Source organism: Humulus lupulus, chromosome 2, assembly GCF_963169125.1.
Source record: "Humulus lupulus chromosome 2, drHumLupu1.1, whole genome shotgun sequence".
Taxonomy (NCBI): domain Eukaryota; kingdom Viridiplantae; phylum Streptophyta; class Magnoliopsida; order Rosales; family Cannabaceae; genus Humulus; species Humulus lupulus.
In genome coordinates, this window is record NC_084794.1 from 187258337 (window position 1) to 187275925 (window position 17589).

General features: G+C 34.7%; 1 protein-coding gene across 2 annotated transcripts; it reads left to right on the forward strand.

The window, feature by feature from the left end:
* The first annotated feature begins 631 nt into the window (after positions 1 to 631).
* Positions 632 to 15616, forward strand: LOC133818809 (electron transfer flavoprotein-ubiquinone oxidoreductase, mitochondrial). 2 transcript variants are annotated; one of them, XR_009886114.1, is made up of 18 exons: positions 632 to 1204; positions 1793 to 1869; positions 2179 to 2285; positions 2847 to 2928; positions 3005 to 3113; positions 3604 to 3650; positions 3747 to 3821; positions 4421 to 4537; positions 4793 to 4861; positions 6053 to 6145; positions 6457 to 6559; positions 12497 to 12621; positions 13510 to 13559; positions 13645 to 13711; positions 14260 to 14347; positions 14545 to 14673; positions 14763 to 14829; positions 15384 to 15545. XR_009886114.1 is itself a non-coding variant. In XM_062251873.1 (18 exons), the coding sequence occupies exons 1-18, from the start codon at positions 697 to 699 to the stop codon at positions 15465 to 15467; spliced, it is 1989 nt and encodes a 662-aa protein (XP_062107857.1). In that variant the 5' UTR covers positions 633 to 696; the 3' UTR covers positions 15468 to 15616. The 2 variants fall into 2 exon arrangements, 1 of the variants encoding a protein (XP_062107857.1); XM_062251873.1 differs by having other exon boundaries at positions 633 to 1204; positions 14260 to 14339; positions 15384 to 15616.
* Positions 15617 to 17589: the final 1973 nt, after the last annotated feature.

The following is a 17589-nucleotide window of genomic DNA, read 5'->3' on the forward strand; positions in this document are numbered from 1 at the left end:
GATAACAAAGACTATCCTTCTTGTGAATGTGTTACAAGAAATGACAAGGTAAAGGACCTGACTCTGGAGTTATAGTCAAGTTTGCGGAATTAGTATCCTGAGATGTTTGATTAAATTTCGAGGATGAAATTTTAATAAGGAGGGGATAGTTGTAATGTCCCGAATTATGTCTCTTATAATAATTGTATCGAACCACTATTGAGCAACCATCGAACTACCTTCGAGCAATATCGATTTTTCATGAAAATCTTGATTTTGAAGGCCCCATTGAGCTGCCATTGAGCACCATCGTACCATATCGATTTTCTGCAGATTTCAAAGTTTTAGATTTGAAAAAAAATCGCAAAAAAAACCAAAAAATCATACCCACATTTGTTCAAAATGTAGTATTTTAGTATTCTAAGTGATGAATAATTGTCATTACATTGAGTTCTCTTATATTTTACCATAGCCATAGATTTTTTGTGAAAAGATATAACATTTTTTTTTAAATGAATAGAAGAAGCAGCATTTTTTTTTAATTTTAGATTATTTTTAAATATTTTATTGAACTGATAGATAAACATTGACATGACTAGTTGGTTGTCAAACTATGTTTCATTCATATCTCTTTTTTAACGTATAAAACTCTAATTTTAGACTCATCATTCTCATATCTCATTTCTCTCCATTACTCTGCTTCTCGGGTCCTCAACCATGCATAGACTTCTTTCCAAATCAATCTCTTTTAAGAATCCCAGCTTTACTTTTCTTTGTTCATCGAATTCCTTTGATACCCGTCTCTGGAATTCATCTCCCTCGACATCAATCTCTCCCAACACAAAAATTTCACATGGTTCTCCCCAGGAGCTTTCCAATTCGACAAGCTCAAATGGGTTTTCTGGAATTCAACATTTTAGTCATAATCCAAGCTTTTCAGTCTTCCAAAATGGTTTTACACAGCCGTTCTCATCTGGGTATTGCCTCAAATTTGCCAGTTTGAGGAATTTTGATGGCGAGAGAAGTGGAATTTTGAGAAATCAGGGTTTTGGGACTCAATCCAGGAGTGTGTGTAGCGAACCGGACAGGGAATCGATTGAGTACGACGTCGTTATTGTTGGGGCAGGACCTGCAGGTTTGTCTGCGGCTATTCGGTTGAAGCAATTGTGTCGTGAAAAAGATGTTGACTTGTCTGTCTGCGTTGTGGAGAAAGGAGCTGAAGTTGGTAGGTTTCTATACGACTATGATGGATTTCAACTTCTCAAATTTGAATTATGATTTGGTGATTTTAATTTTTATCTAACAGATTTTACTCCTTTTGGCTATATTGAAAGTTTAAACCAAAATGCTATATCCAAATGGCATTGATCAGAGAATGTTGATAAATTTTCGGTTTTGTATTCCTTCTAGAATTTCAAATAATGAAATTAATTTCCATAAATGATTAATGTATGCCATGCAAAAATTACAAATCGATTAGCTTTGTCAAAGCTCAAGTAGCACCAATTAAAAAACAAGGAGAAAAAAGTTTGTCGTATTCTCAAGAACATAATTTGTGTCTAGTAATATGTTTCATCTAGGAAATGCTGCAAAGTTGAGGGAAAGAATAAAACAAAAGGTTGCTGCTCGATGGCATAAAGACTCAACTCATTCATAAATAATTTCTTTCGTTTTGTTCCTTATACAATTTTTTTTTGTTTTTTTGTTTTTTTGGTTGATTCTATCTCTTGTGGTTTTACGAAGTATTAGACTTGCAGATATAGGTGGGTTATCTCTTACGCTTGTGGCTCACTGTCTTTATGACTCTCATTAGGTGCACACATAATTTCTGGGAATGTTTTTGAACCTCGGGCATTAAACGAACTTCTTCCTCAGTGGAAACAGGAAGAGGTAATTGTTTGCTCTCCTTGATTTCTTTTATTTTAACCGAGTTCTTTAGTCATGTATGTAAATTATTAATGTAATACAGTAAAATTTCGGAAAGTGTAAACTAAGTGTGTACATGAATGTCTCTGGACATTAGATAAGGAACAAAATCTACCTCAGCTTGTGCTTAAATTAGTAATATGAATAAGGACCATGCTTTCACTTTTAGATGAGATAATTCACCCACTGTGACTCTCACTGCAGTTTAGCAATTAAATCTGTTTTCTGCTGATGTGATGATAAGATATTTTCTTCACCAAACTGTGTTTGCAGTCGCCGATCACTGTCCCTGTCTCATCTGACAAATTTTGGTTTCTTACAAAGAATCGTGCACTTTCTTTGCCATGCCCTTTTGATAATAAAGGAAGTTATGTAATAAGGTATTCAAGTTTCTTTTTTGCTCTTTTCCTATTTCCCCTATCACAAGATTCACAACAATTCGTCAATTTTATTTTAATTTATTCAATTAAATAGTTGCTTACCCCTATATATTTTTCTTAGCTATTGAGCCCCGAGGATCTATTGCAGTGTGGGCTTCCATATTGTATTCAGATTGATTTTACCTATATATGCTTCTAGGTGTTTCTTTCCTAAGTGTATAAAGTATGCTAACCATTAGGCTATAAGTGGCACTTAGCCATTGTGCTAGTAATCAATGTCAATCTGCAGCCAGAAGATTGAGTTAGATGCTTTGACTATCTTTTTTTCTCTTATGTCGGACACGATAGTTCCCTTGGCTTGGATGGGTACACAGTAGTTTGACATTGAACCTTTACCCCAATTACAAATATGAAACAAATAAATTGTGAGGTCATGTTCACAACATGAAGCTTTTGGACTCCTGCCAGTCTTTTTGTAACTAAAGTAATATGTGATCAAAATGCTAAATTATGTGATGCTAGTGTCATTGAACTAAATTGTGATTGAATATTTTGATGCAGTTTAAGTCAATTAGTGCGTTGGATGGGAGCCAAGGCTGAAGAATTAGGAGTAGAAATATACCCAGGTTTTGCTGCTAGTGAGGTACTCCTTTTGCTACTCTCTTATTAGTTTTAATATACTGTTGGCTATTTGTATTTACGAGTTATGAAATTAGCAGATATTGTATGATGCGAATGATTTTGTTGTTGGGATTGGCACTAACGATATGGGAATTGCCAAAGATGGTTCAAAGAAGGAAAATTTTCAGCGTGGTGTAGAACTGAAAGGCAAATTCTCTCTCTCTCTCTCATGCACAACTGCCTATAACATATGATTATGTAAGATTTCTAAGGTGTATGCTTTGTTACATGCTGTTACTGCCATTATTCAATCTTGTCAAGCTACTTGTTTCTAAAACTTTAAATCCCTATTCTCCCATTGCATTACTGTCATTTTTGCTTTTAAATCCAAGATTCAGACGTGTGGGAGAAATAGTGCTTTCTAGATGGAACTTCTGCTGTTTAAACTGAGACAATACTCATGATAGTGAAGGAAATTTAGTCTTCCAACTGCCTAGCAAAGCTGTGGTACGGAGTAGATGTCATCAACATGGACACACATGCTTACATGATTGTACACTTTATGCAAATGTCATGAACTTGTAGCAAGTAATTTTTACCCGTAGATTATTGATAGATGTAGCCTTCTGATTAGCTTGTACATTTTCATGGTATTATCTAGGCTAGACAAATTGATGAACGTGTGAGACCAATGCAGGACGGATAATGCTTTTATCTGAGGGCTGTCGAGGGTCATTATCGGAGGTTTGTTGGGGAAAAAAAAGCTGCATAACTTCTTAAAGTTCCAACTTTCAATCTTTTTCAATCACCTATTATAATGTCATACTTTATCTTTATCAGAAAATAATTAAAAAGTACAACTTGAGAGAGAAGGGACACTCACAACATCAGACTTATGCTTTGGGAATTAAAGAGGTGATCTACTTTCAATATATGTTTACTTGAATTTCGTAGAAACTCTAGCATAAAAATAAATAAATAAATAAAGAAAGAAAGAAAGAAAGAAAGAAGAAAAAAAATGCTTCAAGCACTAGCATCAAATACATTATGTCCCTGTTAACTCTATTAATTATATGTATCTTAAGGTAGAACAGAAACTAGGTTGACACATAAGCCTTCCAATTGAGAACAATAAAATAAAGATGAAAAACATTGTAAAACTCCTTAGTGTTGAGGCCCAAAGAGAAGATAGAAATTTCATGCTTTCCCAGAGAGAACCGAAATCCATTTCCTTCAACTTCCAACCAAATTACATAAAGTACTGCTATTGTTTATGTAGAATTATGTCTATAAACATTGAAATCTATATTTATTGAGAAACCAATTGGCATGGGAAAAGTACAAAACGAGTGTGCTTTTGCGAAAGTGTATCAATAGTATTCTATGTAATTTAGTTGGAAGGTAAAGGAAATGGATTTGGATTCTCTATGGGAAAGCTTGACAGTTTCACCTGTATGATTGATACCATAAGGTTTATAAAGTTTTCATAAATTGTGCTACTTTTCCATTGCCAGGTCTGGGAAATTGATGAGAGCAAACATCATCCTGGTTTTGTGCTTCACACATTGGGTTGGCCTTTGGATCAAAAGACATATGGAGGATCGTTTATGTACCACATGAATGATAGACAGGTTAGAAAGTGCTTTTTTTTTTTTGCTTCGTCTAATTCATTCTTGACTACTCCAGAAGAAAAAAATGACTGACCTTATGAGAACTCATAATTAAACATTTAATTACTATAAGTTTCTTTTTTGATGAGATCGTTGAGCATTGTTTATTGACTGTGCCACAAGTCTAATTGTTTTGTTGTATGTGTGTGTGTTTTCTTTTTTGTTGTAAACTCATGAAGCGTTAAGTCTTTTTTTTTTTTTTTTTTAATCTTTCAGGTTTCCATTGGTCTAGTAGTTGCTTTGAATTATCACAATCCATTTTTGAACCCTTATGAGGAGTTCCAGGTAATCTAGATCTCTAATTTCATGATGTAAATGTGGTGATTTATTTATTTTTTGCTGTCTCTTTTATGACTCTTGGGTATGAGAAGTTATTGGGAAATGAAAGGCTAATTTTTAAATTTTGTCTGGAGGGTATTGTATCTTTCATCTTTGTTGGGAACATGATAGACCCCCAATATGATTCACGCACAATAGGATTACGAGGGGTAAAACTGTGACTTATTAGAAGGAGAAAGAATTAGGGGTATATTGGTCTTTGTACTTGGTATGATGCAGTGAACTTGTATGGGCTGTTTGCTGAGTTTGTTATGCTTAGATAGTTTGGGTTATATGGGGTGAAGCTAGGAGGGACATTCTGAGTCTTATTTTGTTATGAGCTATTGTTCTTGGGAGGGTTCTAGGTCTCTCGAATACCTAAGTATGTTCATCATTTCCAATCAATAATAGTCCATCAGTATCATTTCCAATTTTCTGTTGTTATAGTTTCCTACCTGCTATAGTGGAATCCGACAGGGTTCTATCAGAACATTCTTGATGTAGACTCTGAAATACATAAAAACAAACATACTATAAGCGGTCATTTAATACATGCATATGTTTTTTAAAACAGGGGTGCCAGTGCATATGAAGAATATTACTTGGCTGGTCAAAGTTAACTAAAGAAAGATTTCTTTTCCCTGTCTTCATCTATAAGATTTGCATCTGTCTTGAACGAATACCCTGTTGACTTTCTTTCAGGATAATGACTTGGTTATCCATCCTTTTTATGTGCGCAGGAGCTACTACTTAGATCACAAAAAGATATTAAATAGAAAAATGTTAATGAAACACCACTTCTTCTAAGGTTTTACCACGGAAGACTTTAAATAAGTGGTGTGTGGGTTTTATGTACCACTGATTGTTTGGTTGTATGTGGTGTTAAATGTTCATACACTAAAAGAGGGTAGAAGAAACACAAATTACATAAAGTCTACTAAAACCAGTCAAGAAATCTGGTCTGAAAACTTTCCCAATATCTTATGGTTTAACATATGTAAATTTGGTATATTTCATAGAGATCTTCACTATATTTCTATCTCAGTAGATTCTAAATCTGCCTCTTGTGCGTGTTTGTGTGTGGAGGAAAGATTGGTGAATTTCAAGTATTAATTTTGGACTTCCACTTGAGTTATTTTATTGTTTTCCTGGTGATAGAAACTTAAACATCATCCTGCAATCAAACCAATGCTGGAAGGTGGGACAGTTCTCCAGTATGGAGCTCGCACTTTGAATGAAGGTGGTTTTCAGGTATGTTATCTTTATGCAGAACTTTTCAATTTAGTTGCACAACTAGGATTTGTCACCTTAGGTTATTCTACGTAGTGTGGTCTGCTTAACATTCAGATTTTAGATGGAAGGTAAGATTACGCAGTAGTAATTAGTTCTAAATGGTAGAAGGTTGAACGTTATAGGCACGGTGACTTTATGGCAATACACCTACATGTTTTCAGTTGTTTATCTTCCATTTTTTTCTTCTATTTCTGGAATATGTACGACAAATAACATTTTTTGGCGGGCTTTTCTGTACAAATACAAATATGATGCTAGTTAAATTTCAGTCTATCCCATACCCAGTTTTCCCTGGAGGAGCAATTATTGGATGTTCGGCTGGCTTCTTGAATGTTCCTAAAATCAAGGGAACACATACAGCAATGAAATCAGGTACCATCGCCTAATCCTTTTAAGTAATTCAATTTTGTAGTACTCATTTTTAAGTACATCTGAGTGAAGGCATGTTTTAGTAATAATCTATCTCTTTAATACTTTTTGAGTGTGTTTTTGATGAAATATAGGAAGAAAATATAGAGATGATTGATTGTGATGAAAACTTGATAATTTTATTCATTGAGATCATCGATTTATATAGGCTATACAAGAATAAAAAACATAAAGGCAGAATATAGACAATTAATCAAAATATTCTAACTAAGGAAAGAAAATAATACACAAAATCTTCCAGCTATATCACACGGTATGCCTTTGATTTCTTACCTGTCAATACTCCCCCTCAAGCTTGACTATAGATATTGATAAGTCCAAACTTGTTTATAAGACAATCAAATGCTCTTTCAGATAATCCCTTGGTAAGAATATCTGCAAGTTGTTGATTAGTGTGCACATACTCAATTTTTATCTCCATCAATTTTTTCTTTAATAAAGTGGCGGTCTACTTCCACATGCTTTGTTCTGTCATGATGGACTGGGTTGTGAGCAATACTAATAGTGGACTGGTTGTCACAGTATAGATGAACTAGAGCTTCATATTTAATCTTTAATTCTTCCAGTAGTCTTCTTATCCATATTGTCTCGCACACTCCATGAGCCATGGCTCTGTATTCAACTTTTGCACTACTTCTAGCAACAACTGTCTGTTGCCATGTTACCAAAGTGCCCCATAGTAAAGTACAGTATCATGATGTAGGTTTTCTGTCATCAATCGATCTGGCCCAGTTTGCATCAGTGAATACTTCAACTTTTCTTTCAAGAGTTGTCTCGAAAAATAACCCCTTGTCTGGAGTTTGCTTTAAATACCTCAAAACTCGATACACGACATTGAGGTGACCTTGTTGTGGATCATGCATATATTGACTTACTAGACTCACGACAAAAACAATGCTGGTCTAGTATGTGAGAGATAAATGAGCTTTCCAAATAATTGTTGATATCTTCCTTTATCGACTCTCCTTTAAGGAGTCGGTCTTTGTTTCCTAGTTCGATTGGGGTTTTGCTAACCTTACAGTCTAGCATTCCAGTTTCTTTTAGGAGATCAAGTGTATACTTTCTATGTGATACAACTTCTTTTGCTCCTAGCAATTTCCATACCTAGAAAGTATCTGTGTTCCAAGGTCTTTGACTTCAAATTCTTTTGCCAATAATTCTTTGATCAAATTCATCTCTTTGGTATTGTTGCGAGTGACTATTATATCATCAACGTATACAATCAGGATAGTCATCTCTTCTTTTCCTGAGTGATTGATAAATAGAGTGTGGTCTGTCTGACCCGATGTGTAGCCAAGACCCTTGACTACCCTTGAAAAATGATTGAACCAGACCCGAGGAGATTATTTCAGGCCATAGAGAGATTTGTTGAGTTTGCAAGCAATCTTAGGAGTTTTTTCTTCGAATTTAGGGGGTTGAACCATGTAGACCTCCTCTTCTAGTCCACCATTTAAGAAAATATTTTTTACATCAAGTTGATGTAACTTCCAATCCGGGTTGACTGCTAATGAAAGTAAGACTCTGATAGTATTGAGTTTAGCAACAGGAACGAATGTTTCGGTGTAGTCAATTCCATAGGTTTGAGTAAACCCTTTTGTAACTAACTCATTTGCATCCTACTACTCTTTTATTAGGTGGTAATTCCACTAATTCTCAAATTTCAATTTTTGTAAGAGCTCTCATCTCTTCATAACAGCTGTTCTCCATTCAGGAATCTCAAGTGCTTCAACAATATTCCTAGGAATAACAATGTCTAACAAGCTAGAATTAAAAGCTTTAAACGAAGATGACAAATTTGAATAGGAAATAAACTTGGAGATAGGATATTTAGTGCTCGACCTAGTTCCTTTTTTCAAAGCTATAGGAATGTCTAGATCAAAATTAGTGTTTGAGAGAGGATCACCTGACACATCTGGAAAAGGAGGATCTACCACCTGATTGGTCATTTGACTGTGCTGAGGATTCATGATTTGGTTATTTCTTTGTCACATAGAATAAACACACAACTCTTGTTGTTGATTTTGTGGATGTATATCTGTTTCAATTGACTTAGAAGATGGAGCAAGATCTTGAGACTTTGAATCTGCTAAGGTTTGAGTCGAGTCAAAGTTTGGGTACTGTATAATGGAATTGAGCGGAAGCTCTAACCCCCACAACCATTGAGCTTTATTGTGATGAGTGTTCTCCCATTGAAGTGAAGTGGGAGAGAAGTATGGAGTATCTTCAAAGAAAGTGACATTCCGAGAGACATAAGCTCTCTTTGTGAGAGGACAATAGCACCTATAGCCTTTCTGAGTGAGAGAATATCCAAGGAAGATTGTTTTAATGACTCTTTGGTCAAGTTTAGTACGATCTCAAGGATGAACATGAACAAATGTTGTACACCCAAATGTTTTGACCGGTAGAGAGTTGGAAGAGATATGAGGATAGGAAGCAAGAAAAACAGAATGGGGTGTCTTAAAATGAAGAGGTCGACTAGGGATGCGGTTGATAAGGTAGGTATCGGTAAGAATAGCATCGCCCCAAAAATACTTGGGAACGTGCAAGGTGAAGATTAGGGCCTGGGCCTCCTTTAAAAGGTGACGATTTTTTCGTTCAGGCACACCATTCTGTTGAGGGGTATCGACACAGGAACTTTGATGAATGATGCCTTTTTGGGAGAGATAGGGACCCAAGACAGAATTAAAATATTCTGTGCCATTGTCTGTTTGTAAAATACAAATAGATGTCTAAAATTGTGTTTGAAGCATATTATGGAAATTTTGAAATACACTTTGTGTATCGGACTTGTGTTTGAGTAGATAGACCCAAGTGATGCGTGTGTGATCATCAATAAATGTGATGAACAAACTATGTCCATAGGAAGTAGTGACTTTGGAAGGTCCCCATAGATCACTATGAATTAAAGAGAAAGCACAGGTTGGTGTATAATGTTTCCGAGGAAAGGCAGACTGAGTATGTTTAGCAAATTGACAAATATCATATTGGAAAGACTCAATTTTATTATTTAAAAATAATGCAGGAAACAAATATTTTAAATATGAAAAACTTGGGTGTCCGAGTCAATAATGCTATAACATAATTTTGTCTTTATTTGAAACAGAAACAATTGAAAGTAGAAACAAAATTAGATAAACTTGAAGACAAACTAGAGAAACTAGGCTGTTGTTTTATTTGTTGAGGATTTTCAAAGAAATAAAGTCCACCATGAATCCTAGTACTGTCAATCGTCCTCCCCGAGGATAGTTCCTGAAATTGACAGGAATTGGGTAAAAAATTAGCAAGACAACTATTATCAGTAGTTAACTTACTAACAGAGATTAAGTTGCATTTTAAAGATGGAACAAGGACTGATTTTAGTATTAAGTCAGTCGACAATCTTATTTGACCAATACCTGCAATTGGAGAAAGAGTGTCATTGACAATCTTGACACTCGAATTATTTTTAAACATGGAGAGCAAGACTCAAACCAGTGAAATAAATCAGTCATGTGATCAGAAGCACCTGAATCAATTATCCATGAGAAATTACCAGAGTGTGCAACAGAGCAAGATGCAATATGAGATCCAGAACCAGAAGGAGAATTGAGAGCTGACTGATTCAGAAGAGTATATAAATGAGCAAGTTGTTCCCTACTGAATGGGAATGGAGTGGTGCCCTGAGTGATGTCGGATGAAGTACCATTGGTGCTTGGTGTTTGAGTTTGCTATGCTCTTTTGTCATTATGACGTCGAGGAGCCCATTTGGTTGGTTTGCCATGAATTTCCCAGTTGGTAGAATGAGTATGTCCATGGCGTTGACAATGGTCGCACCAAGGTCTCTCTCCCTTGCGTTTTGGCCTTGGATCCAGATTGAATTTCCCATGGGAACCAGATTTGGCAGCAAGAGCTGATCCTTCCAGAGAATCCAAAGCATTAAGCATGACTCGGCGTCGTGCCTCTTCACGACGAACCTCAGAAAAGGCTTCTTCAGATTAGGGAGAGGAGAGCGATTGATTATGCGTCCTTGAATCTCATCAAGGTTGCTGCTCAACCCAGTAAGAAACTCATACACCCTTTCTTTTTCTAATTGTTGTCCCTGTATTATACCGCACGCAATACATAGTGGTGTGGTCTCGAGATAGAGATCGAGTTCCTACCATAAGTCTTGTAAATCTGAAAAATATTGAGTCACAATCAGAGTACCTTGTTTGATTTCCTTAAGTTTGGTTCGAGACTCAAATATTTGAGAGGTATTCCCAAGGTTAGAATACATTTTTCTGGCAGCATCCCACACTTTTGCAATTTTGAAGAACAAATACCTGCGACTAATTTTGAACCCATTGAATTTATTAGCCAGGCAAGAACAATGGAAACCATGTAAGTTGCATATGACAATTTTGACTGATTGTGCCCATTCCAAATAGTTCTTACCTTCAAGCTTGTGTGTTGTAATCTGAATAGAACCACCATCGTGGCTGAAGAGGGATCCCACGACGCTGGATTGAGTCGGGACCTGGGAAGTGGTATCCGAATTAGTGGAGTTGGTGGGGCCAGTGGTTTGGGATGTAACTTCTTTGCTGGTCGACATCACTTAAAAAAAAGTGTGGAGAAGTCGAATGATTGGGCTGGGCCTATGCAAGTGTCTGGGCTGGGCCAATACTGAGTAATGGACCTCCTGGAATACAAAAAATTCTGAAGCAATTGAAATCTTCTGGGTTTGCGATAGACCTTCGTGCGATTGATGGAGGTGCGACTTCGTAACCTCGTGATAGAGCTGGTGGAGTGTGGCAATTGGAACAACGAGATTGGAATGGAAGATGCCTGGAAGATGAGGCTGAGATCAGACTGGAGTGTGTGACTGGAAGACCCCTGGTACACCGAGATCGGAGCTGAGTGATCCTGATGACTTCGCCGAGAGCCCAGAACAGAGAAAAAAAATAATGGGTTGGGTCGGAGATGGTGCGCTGGAGCTGGAGAGGGTGACCAGAGTTCGAGCCCGAGGAAAAAATGGAGAAAAAAGAACCTTAAAGCTCTAATACCATGATGAAATATAAGAAGAAAATATAGAGATGATTGATTATGATGAAAACTTGAGCATTTTATTCATTGAGATCATCGATTTATATAGGCTATACAAGAATCAAAAACATAAAGACAGAATATACACAATTAACCAAAATATTCTAACTAAGGAAAGAAAATAATACACAAAATCTTCCAGCTATATCACACGGTAAACGGTAAGCCTTTGATTTCTTAGCTGTCAATAGTTTCTTGCAAAAGACGAGAGGACAATGAAAAGTTATTTCATTGGTTTACTTGTTATTAAAAATGGCAAAATTATTTTCGGAAAATTCTTAAGGAATTGATATATGTGTCAACTGGTTTGAATCTTCTAAGAGAATGAAAGTTCTTCGCCTTGCCCATTTGGATATGATGGCGTGTCTGATATTTTATGAAAGATGCTTGTAATCTATCGTCATAGTTCACATACTTCAAACATTCCCTCCCCTAATATGGCTTAGTTCATGTATTGGTGTGAGTGAACATAAAAGAATATTAGTGTTACATGGATTTTATTTTCCTTCTCAATGCACAGTCAGAGACAGCCATTCACGTGTCTCTTCTAGTTTACTATCAATTGAACCATACATTTGAGATAGCTGATCTTCCTGAAGTGGAGAAAATTATAGTATGTTGGTGGAAAACTGCATCTAGCTTTTGTTTCTCATCCCATGTATGCTAACGTTTCCATTATAAACTTCACAGAAATGCATTCCTGAATGTTAAATAAAGTGCAGAAATTTGACATCAGTGTTTAAGTGCCATTACATTTGTAGGGATTTCCTGATTTCATCCACACAAATTATTACTTATTTCATTACTCATGGCTTACAGGAATGCTGGCAGCAGAAGCTACATTTCATGTGCTTCATGAAGGCTTGAGCATGGAAACATATTGGAATAATTTAAAGAATTCATGGATATGGGAAGAACTATACAAGGCTCGTAACTACCGGCCAGTTAGTATCTTAACTCTAATGTCTTATTTATTTGAAATGGGCTTATTTATTTATTCTTCCGTGTCTTTACTTCTACAAGGGTTCTTTGATCCTTGCTAGTGTGGACCTTGTCGGGTATTCATAACTGCATGATGCGGTGACCTTTTAAGTAGATTTGATCATAAAGGATCTTATTGTATTAAGTCTTTTATTTTACATTTCTCATCAACTCAATTCTCGTTTGTTTTCTACGAAGATATACTTTCCTACATAGAAACACACCAGCATATATCTTTATATATATATATATATATTATTTATATATTAACGAAGGCATGCCAATCTTGGTGAAAATAGAGATACTGAGTAGGAGTTTCTGTTTCGGCACGTGGAGAAATTATAATTCAATTTTTTGTATATGACGATCTACATTGTAATTATAACAGATATTCCACCAATTTTTTGGGAAATTCTGAATAATTTACGTTGCCGAAAACAGATTTCATAATAGTCAGTTACACACATATTAAAAAAAACGAACACACATATAACTGATTGTTTGAACTTTATTTTCAACATTATAAATTATTTGAAATTTTCTGAAAACTAGTAGGATGAATTATAACTACAAAGTACATCATCATATATAAAAAATTGGGATATAATTCCTCAACGTGTAGAAAATAGAAATGCCCACCGTATAATTGCCCTATATCGATATATATATATATGTGTGTGTGTGTACATATTTGTATATAAAGAAAGGTATGCCAATCTTGACACCTGTTTGACAAGTTTCTGCTCACACACACCCTTGTAATGCATGAGACTAAATTCTTATTTTAGGTGTGATTTGGTGCTTTTTAGTTCAATGCCATTACTCATCACTTACATATTTTATTGTTGCAGGCATTTGAATATGGACTCGTTCCTGGCCTTGCCATAAGTGCTATTGAACAGTAAGATGTCTTTGTTGCTAATCATGCTTGCTAATGAGATCTGTTTAGTTGCCCACCTTATTGACCTGTGATTTCTGCATCTCAGCTATATATTGAAAGGAAAGTTTCCCTTCACATTGAAACATGGGAAACCCGACCATGAGGCAACAAATGTAAGATGCTGGTTTGGAACGCCATTAATTCAAGTCACACTAACATGCATAGTGAAAAGTTTGATGTTTGGTGTTGAAATAATCAGACATATAGGGATTAGTTTTTGGAAATGAGTTCGAGAATGGTTGTGGGTAGAATATACGTGTAATATATATTTACTTATATGACTTTATTTTCCTTCTCTGTATGCTCTATTATACGTACATAATGTTGTCACTTTATAGTGCTCTGTAATCATATTGTTCTCTCTTCATATGTCCTTTGCCCATAACATAACATGCTTTGTCTGCTGATGTAGTACTCCTTCAGCCTGTATTAGACTGAACGTGTGTTTATTGTCAGTGAGTTAATGATTTTCATCTTGATCATGTTATTTTAATAGCTGTTGAACCTTTAATTTTTTTTTTCTGCATGGCAGCAGATGCAAAATATTTAATTGTTGTCCATCAAGAACAAATTCTACAGATTTTAGTGAAGCGTGTGGTGTATGTTAGAATTGAAATTTTGGATTGGAAATATAGACTGAGATTGCACTTTCACCATGCAGGTAGCAGAACTACATCGTCTAATTCATTATCCAAAACCAGATGGGGTGCTCTCCTTTGATGTTCCAACTTCTCTACACAGGTTTATAGGCAATGGCACTTTATTTATCAATTCATGTTTCTTTGAAGTAAAATAATCATGACTTCTTTTTCTTTTCTTTTCTTTTTTTTGAAAATGAGAACATCTTTAAGAAGCCTAAAGTTACTAGAGAGGGCAAGTTGTATCTGCTATCCCTCTCTCTATTTGTTTAGTAATTGATAAATGTCTATCTTTATTTCTTCTTTAGGAGCAACACAAATCATGAACATGACCAACCTCCTCACCTTTGCTTAAGGAACCCAAAGATTCCTGAACTCATAAATCTGCCAGAATATGCTGGACCCGAATCACGTTACTGCCCTGCCCGTGTATATGAGTAATGTCCTACTTGATTGAATAGCTCTGCTTATTGGGTAATCGTTATGTTGATTAATAGTCCCTTTTTTGTTGTCATTCCAAATGCAGGTACAACCCAGATGAAAATGGGCAAGTAAAGTTGCAGATCAATGCTCAAAATTGCCTGCACTGCAAGGTGAGTTAGAAAGTATGGATAAACCTTTCAAATATGTTGTATGCTAACATAGGATGTGAAAGGGTGCAGAATTAAGTTTTGATCAAAGAATCTGAATCCTCTTCTTTTACCTTTATCTTTCTACCGCCTCTTCTCCCAATCAGGAAAATTATATATTATGCTTTGGTATGCATGTGATGATGTGAACAATGTTTGGACAAAAAGAGAATCACATACTTAGATGCACACACCCGTCAGTTTTGTTCTTTCCTTGATAGTTTCTGATGTTCTTAGTTCTCTGGCAAAGACCATTTTTGGCAAAGCTGGTTATTGCAGAAGTAGATTTCTGGGTTACTGGACTGTGTTAATTCTTACAAGCCTCCTCCTATATTGGAAGGAAGCTAACTATCCCAAAGTTGCTATTTCATTTGGCACCTTAAAGCTACTGTCATTTAGTTGTGAGACTATAAAATTAGCTCAATTAAAAATGATACTATGTATATTGTATAAGAGGGCCGGTCTCCGAAGTTTATGTGATATATGTTTTGGTCTGACATTGGTATAATATGTGTCAGGCATGTGATATAAAAGACCCAAAGCAAAACATTGAGTGGACAGTGCCTGAAGGAGGCGGTGGTCCGGGCTACTCTGTTATGTAGAATAAATTGATGCAAATTCTCATGTTTCTATATTTGTACCAACTCATTTCCACTTATCCCATCTTTAATGTTATGCCATCCTGTGTTTTACACGCTAATAAATTTTTCTCAAGCTTTTAAATAAAGTAAATGATGTGAACACTTGTATATACGCAAGAGTAGTATTATTATCAATTTGTCCTTTATTTTTTGCATAATATAATTAAAAAATGATCACCGAAAATTTTGAATGTAAATTGGGTATATAATACAACTGTCAAAGATATGCTCCTAAAGTACCATTTCAAAGTCAAATGGAGTACCATGTCAAAATCAAGTATAGTCATGTAGTTTTGTTATGTCATTTTCACTTACTGCTGTATATTCATTTACATTTTAATTTAAAGTACGCCTCTTCTTGAGTTTGTGAGGATTTGGTGGGGTATATATATATATAGAAAGGCTTTATTTTGACACCTACCGGTAGGGTTCTTACTGTTTCTCGACTCCTGAACAGTTTTTGGTGCGGTTTATTTTTATGACTATGTATATTGTAGCTATTTAGAGTATACTGCAAATTTTCAGAAAATTCTGAATAGTTTACAGTACCGAAAACTAGGTTCAAACATGTTTTTCACGCGCATAAAAAAATTAGTCACGCGTGCAACATGGTTGAACCTAGTTTTCGGTACTATAAACTATTTGGAATTTTCTGAAAATTTGCAGGATGCCCTAAATAGCTACAATATACACGGTCATAAAAAAAATTGTACCGAAAATTATTCACGGGTTGTAAACACTGAAAGTTCTACTAGTAGGGCTTATAGTGAAGCTCCTATAAAAAAATTCTCATATATATAAATTTATGGATAGTAAATATAGCACCATAAATTATATTTATATATCTATATAATGTAAATAAGATTGTAAAAATAACTCTTTTTATTTATTTTCTTAATCCCTTAATTTTCTTTTTATGAAAAGACCACTGATCTAGTATTTATATTCTAACACAATAAATACAATGCAAACAATTTGACTCGTCTTTGAACCAAAAGCTTTCCTACGAAACTTGCACTTGTACTACAAAAAAACTTCCTTTCTTATGTAGTTATGTATTTGTTCAAGCTCTTGAGGATGATAAATTCTTAAAACAAAACATTTCTACGTGTACAACTCTCATCCAGAAAAGCTCAAAAAAAAAAAAAAAAACCCTAGAACACAACAGGCTTACAAGGTTAACAACCTTTCTAACTAATAGTTAAAGACATCATTACAATTTGAGAAAATTACATAAAATATTAATTTTCGCTAAAAAAATTACGTTTTTACAGTTAAACATTGTTTTTCTTTCAATTTTACGGTATTAAGGAAATTTTTATATTTTTACAGTTGTCTTTTTTTTTTTTTTTCAAGTTGTTTTTAGATTTTTTTTGTGCTTTCACGTTGTTTTTAAATTTTTTTTTTGTTGATCTTTAGTTGGTCCAGTGAGCTGTTTTCAATTTACTTTTTAGTTGTTTTTCCTAAAAATCGTATTTTTAAAAACTTGAGTGCATATTTTTGAAAAAAAAAACAAGAACGGTACAAAAGTAAAAAAAAACAAAAAACAAAAAATATGTATTTAAAAAAAAATCTCTTACAATTTTACAAGATGTGCATATAAATGCTTTAAGGCTTATTGGATCGAACATTTTTGCTTCAATTTGAAAAGAGATCTCTTATTGGCCGTTTTCATTTCACCGTTTCTTTTTTTTTTTGTAAGAGAGTTTTGTGTTATAATGGGTCTAGTGTTTGTTAAAAGGCCCCACATAAATTAGAGGAGTTTTTTCATAAATACACATGCTTTTTTACATTTTTATGACCCCTAATATTTATTTTCAATTTTACTAACTCAAGTTTTAAAAAATAGGATTATAAAGTTTTATAATTACAAAAATACAATGTTAACTATACATCAACCCTACAATAATATATTGTTGAAAAAGCAACTTAAAATCAACTAGACAACAACCCTACAACAATACCGTGTTGAAAATGTAATTATGAATCAATTAGACATCAACCTATTACATCAACTTAAAATAAACTCATTATAATTATTCCTGCATTTTAAAATGTGTAAAAAATAAATTCAAAATATATC

Bases quoted from the DNA above. Each gene is read 5' to 3' on its own strand.
- LOC133818809 (XM_062251873.1), top strand. From the start codon at position 697: ATGCATAGACTTCTTTCCAAATCAATCTCTTTTAAGAATCCCAGCTTT. The intron at 3,651-3,746 runs GTTTGTTGGGGA...TATCTTTATCAG, and splicing joins GTCGAGGGTCATTATCGGAG to AAAATAATTAAAAAGTACAA. The intron at 14,674-14,762 runs GTAATGTCCTAC...TTCCAAATGCAG, and splicing joins TGCCCTGCCCGTGTATATGA to GTACAACCCAGATGAAAATG.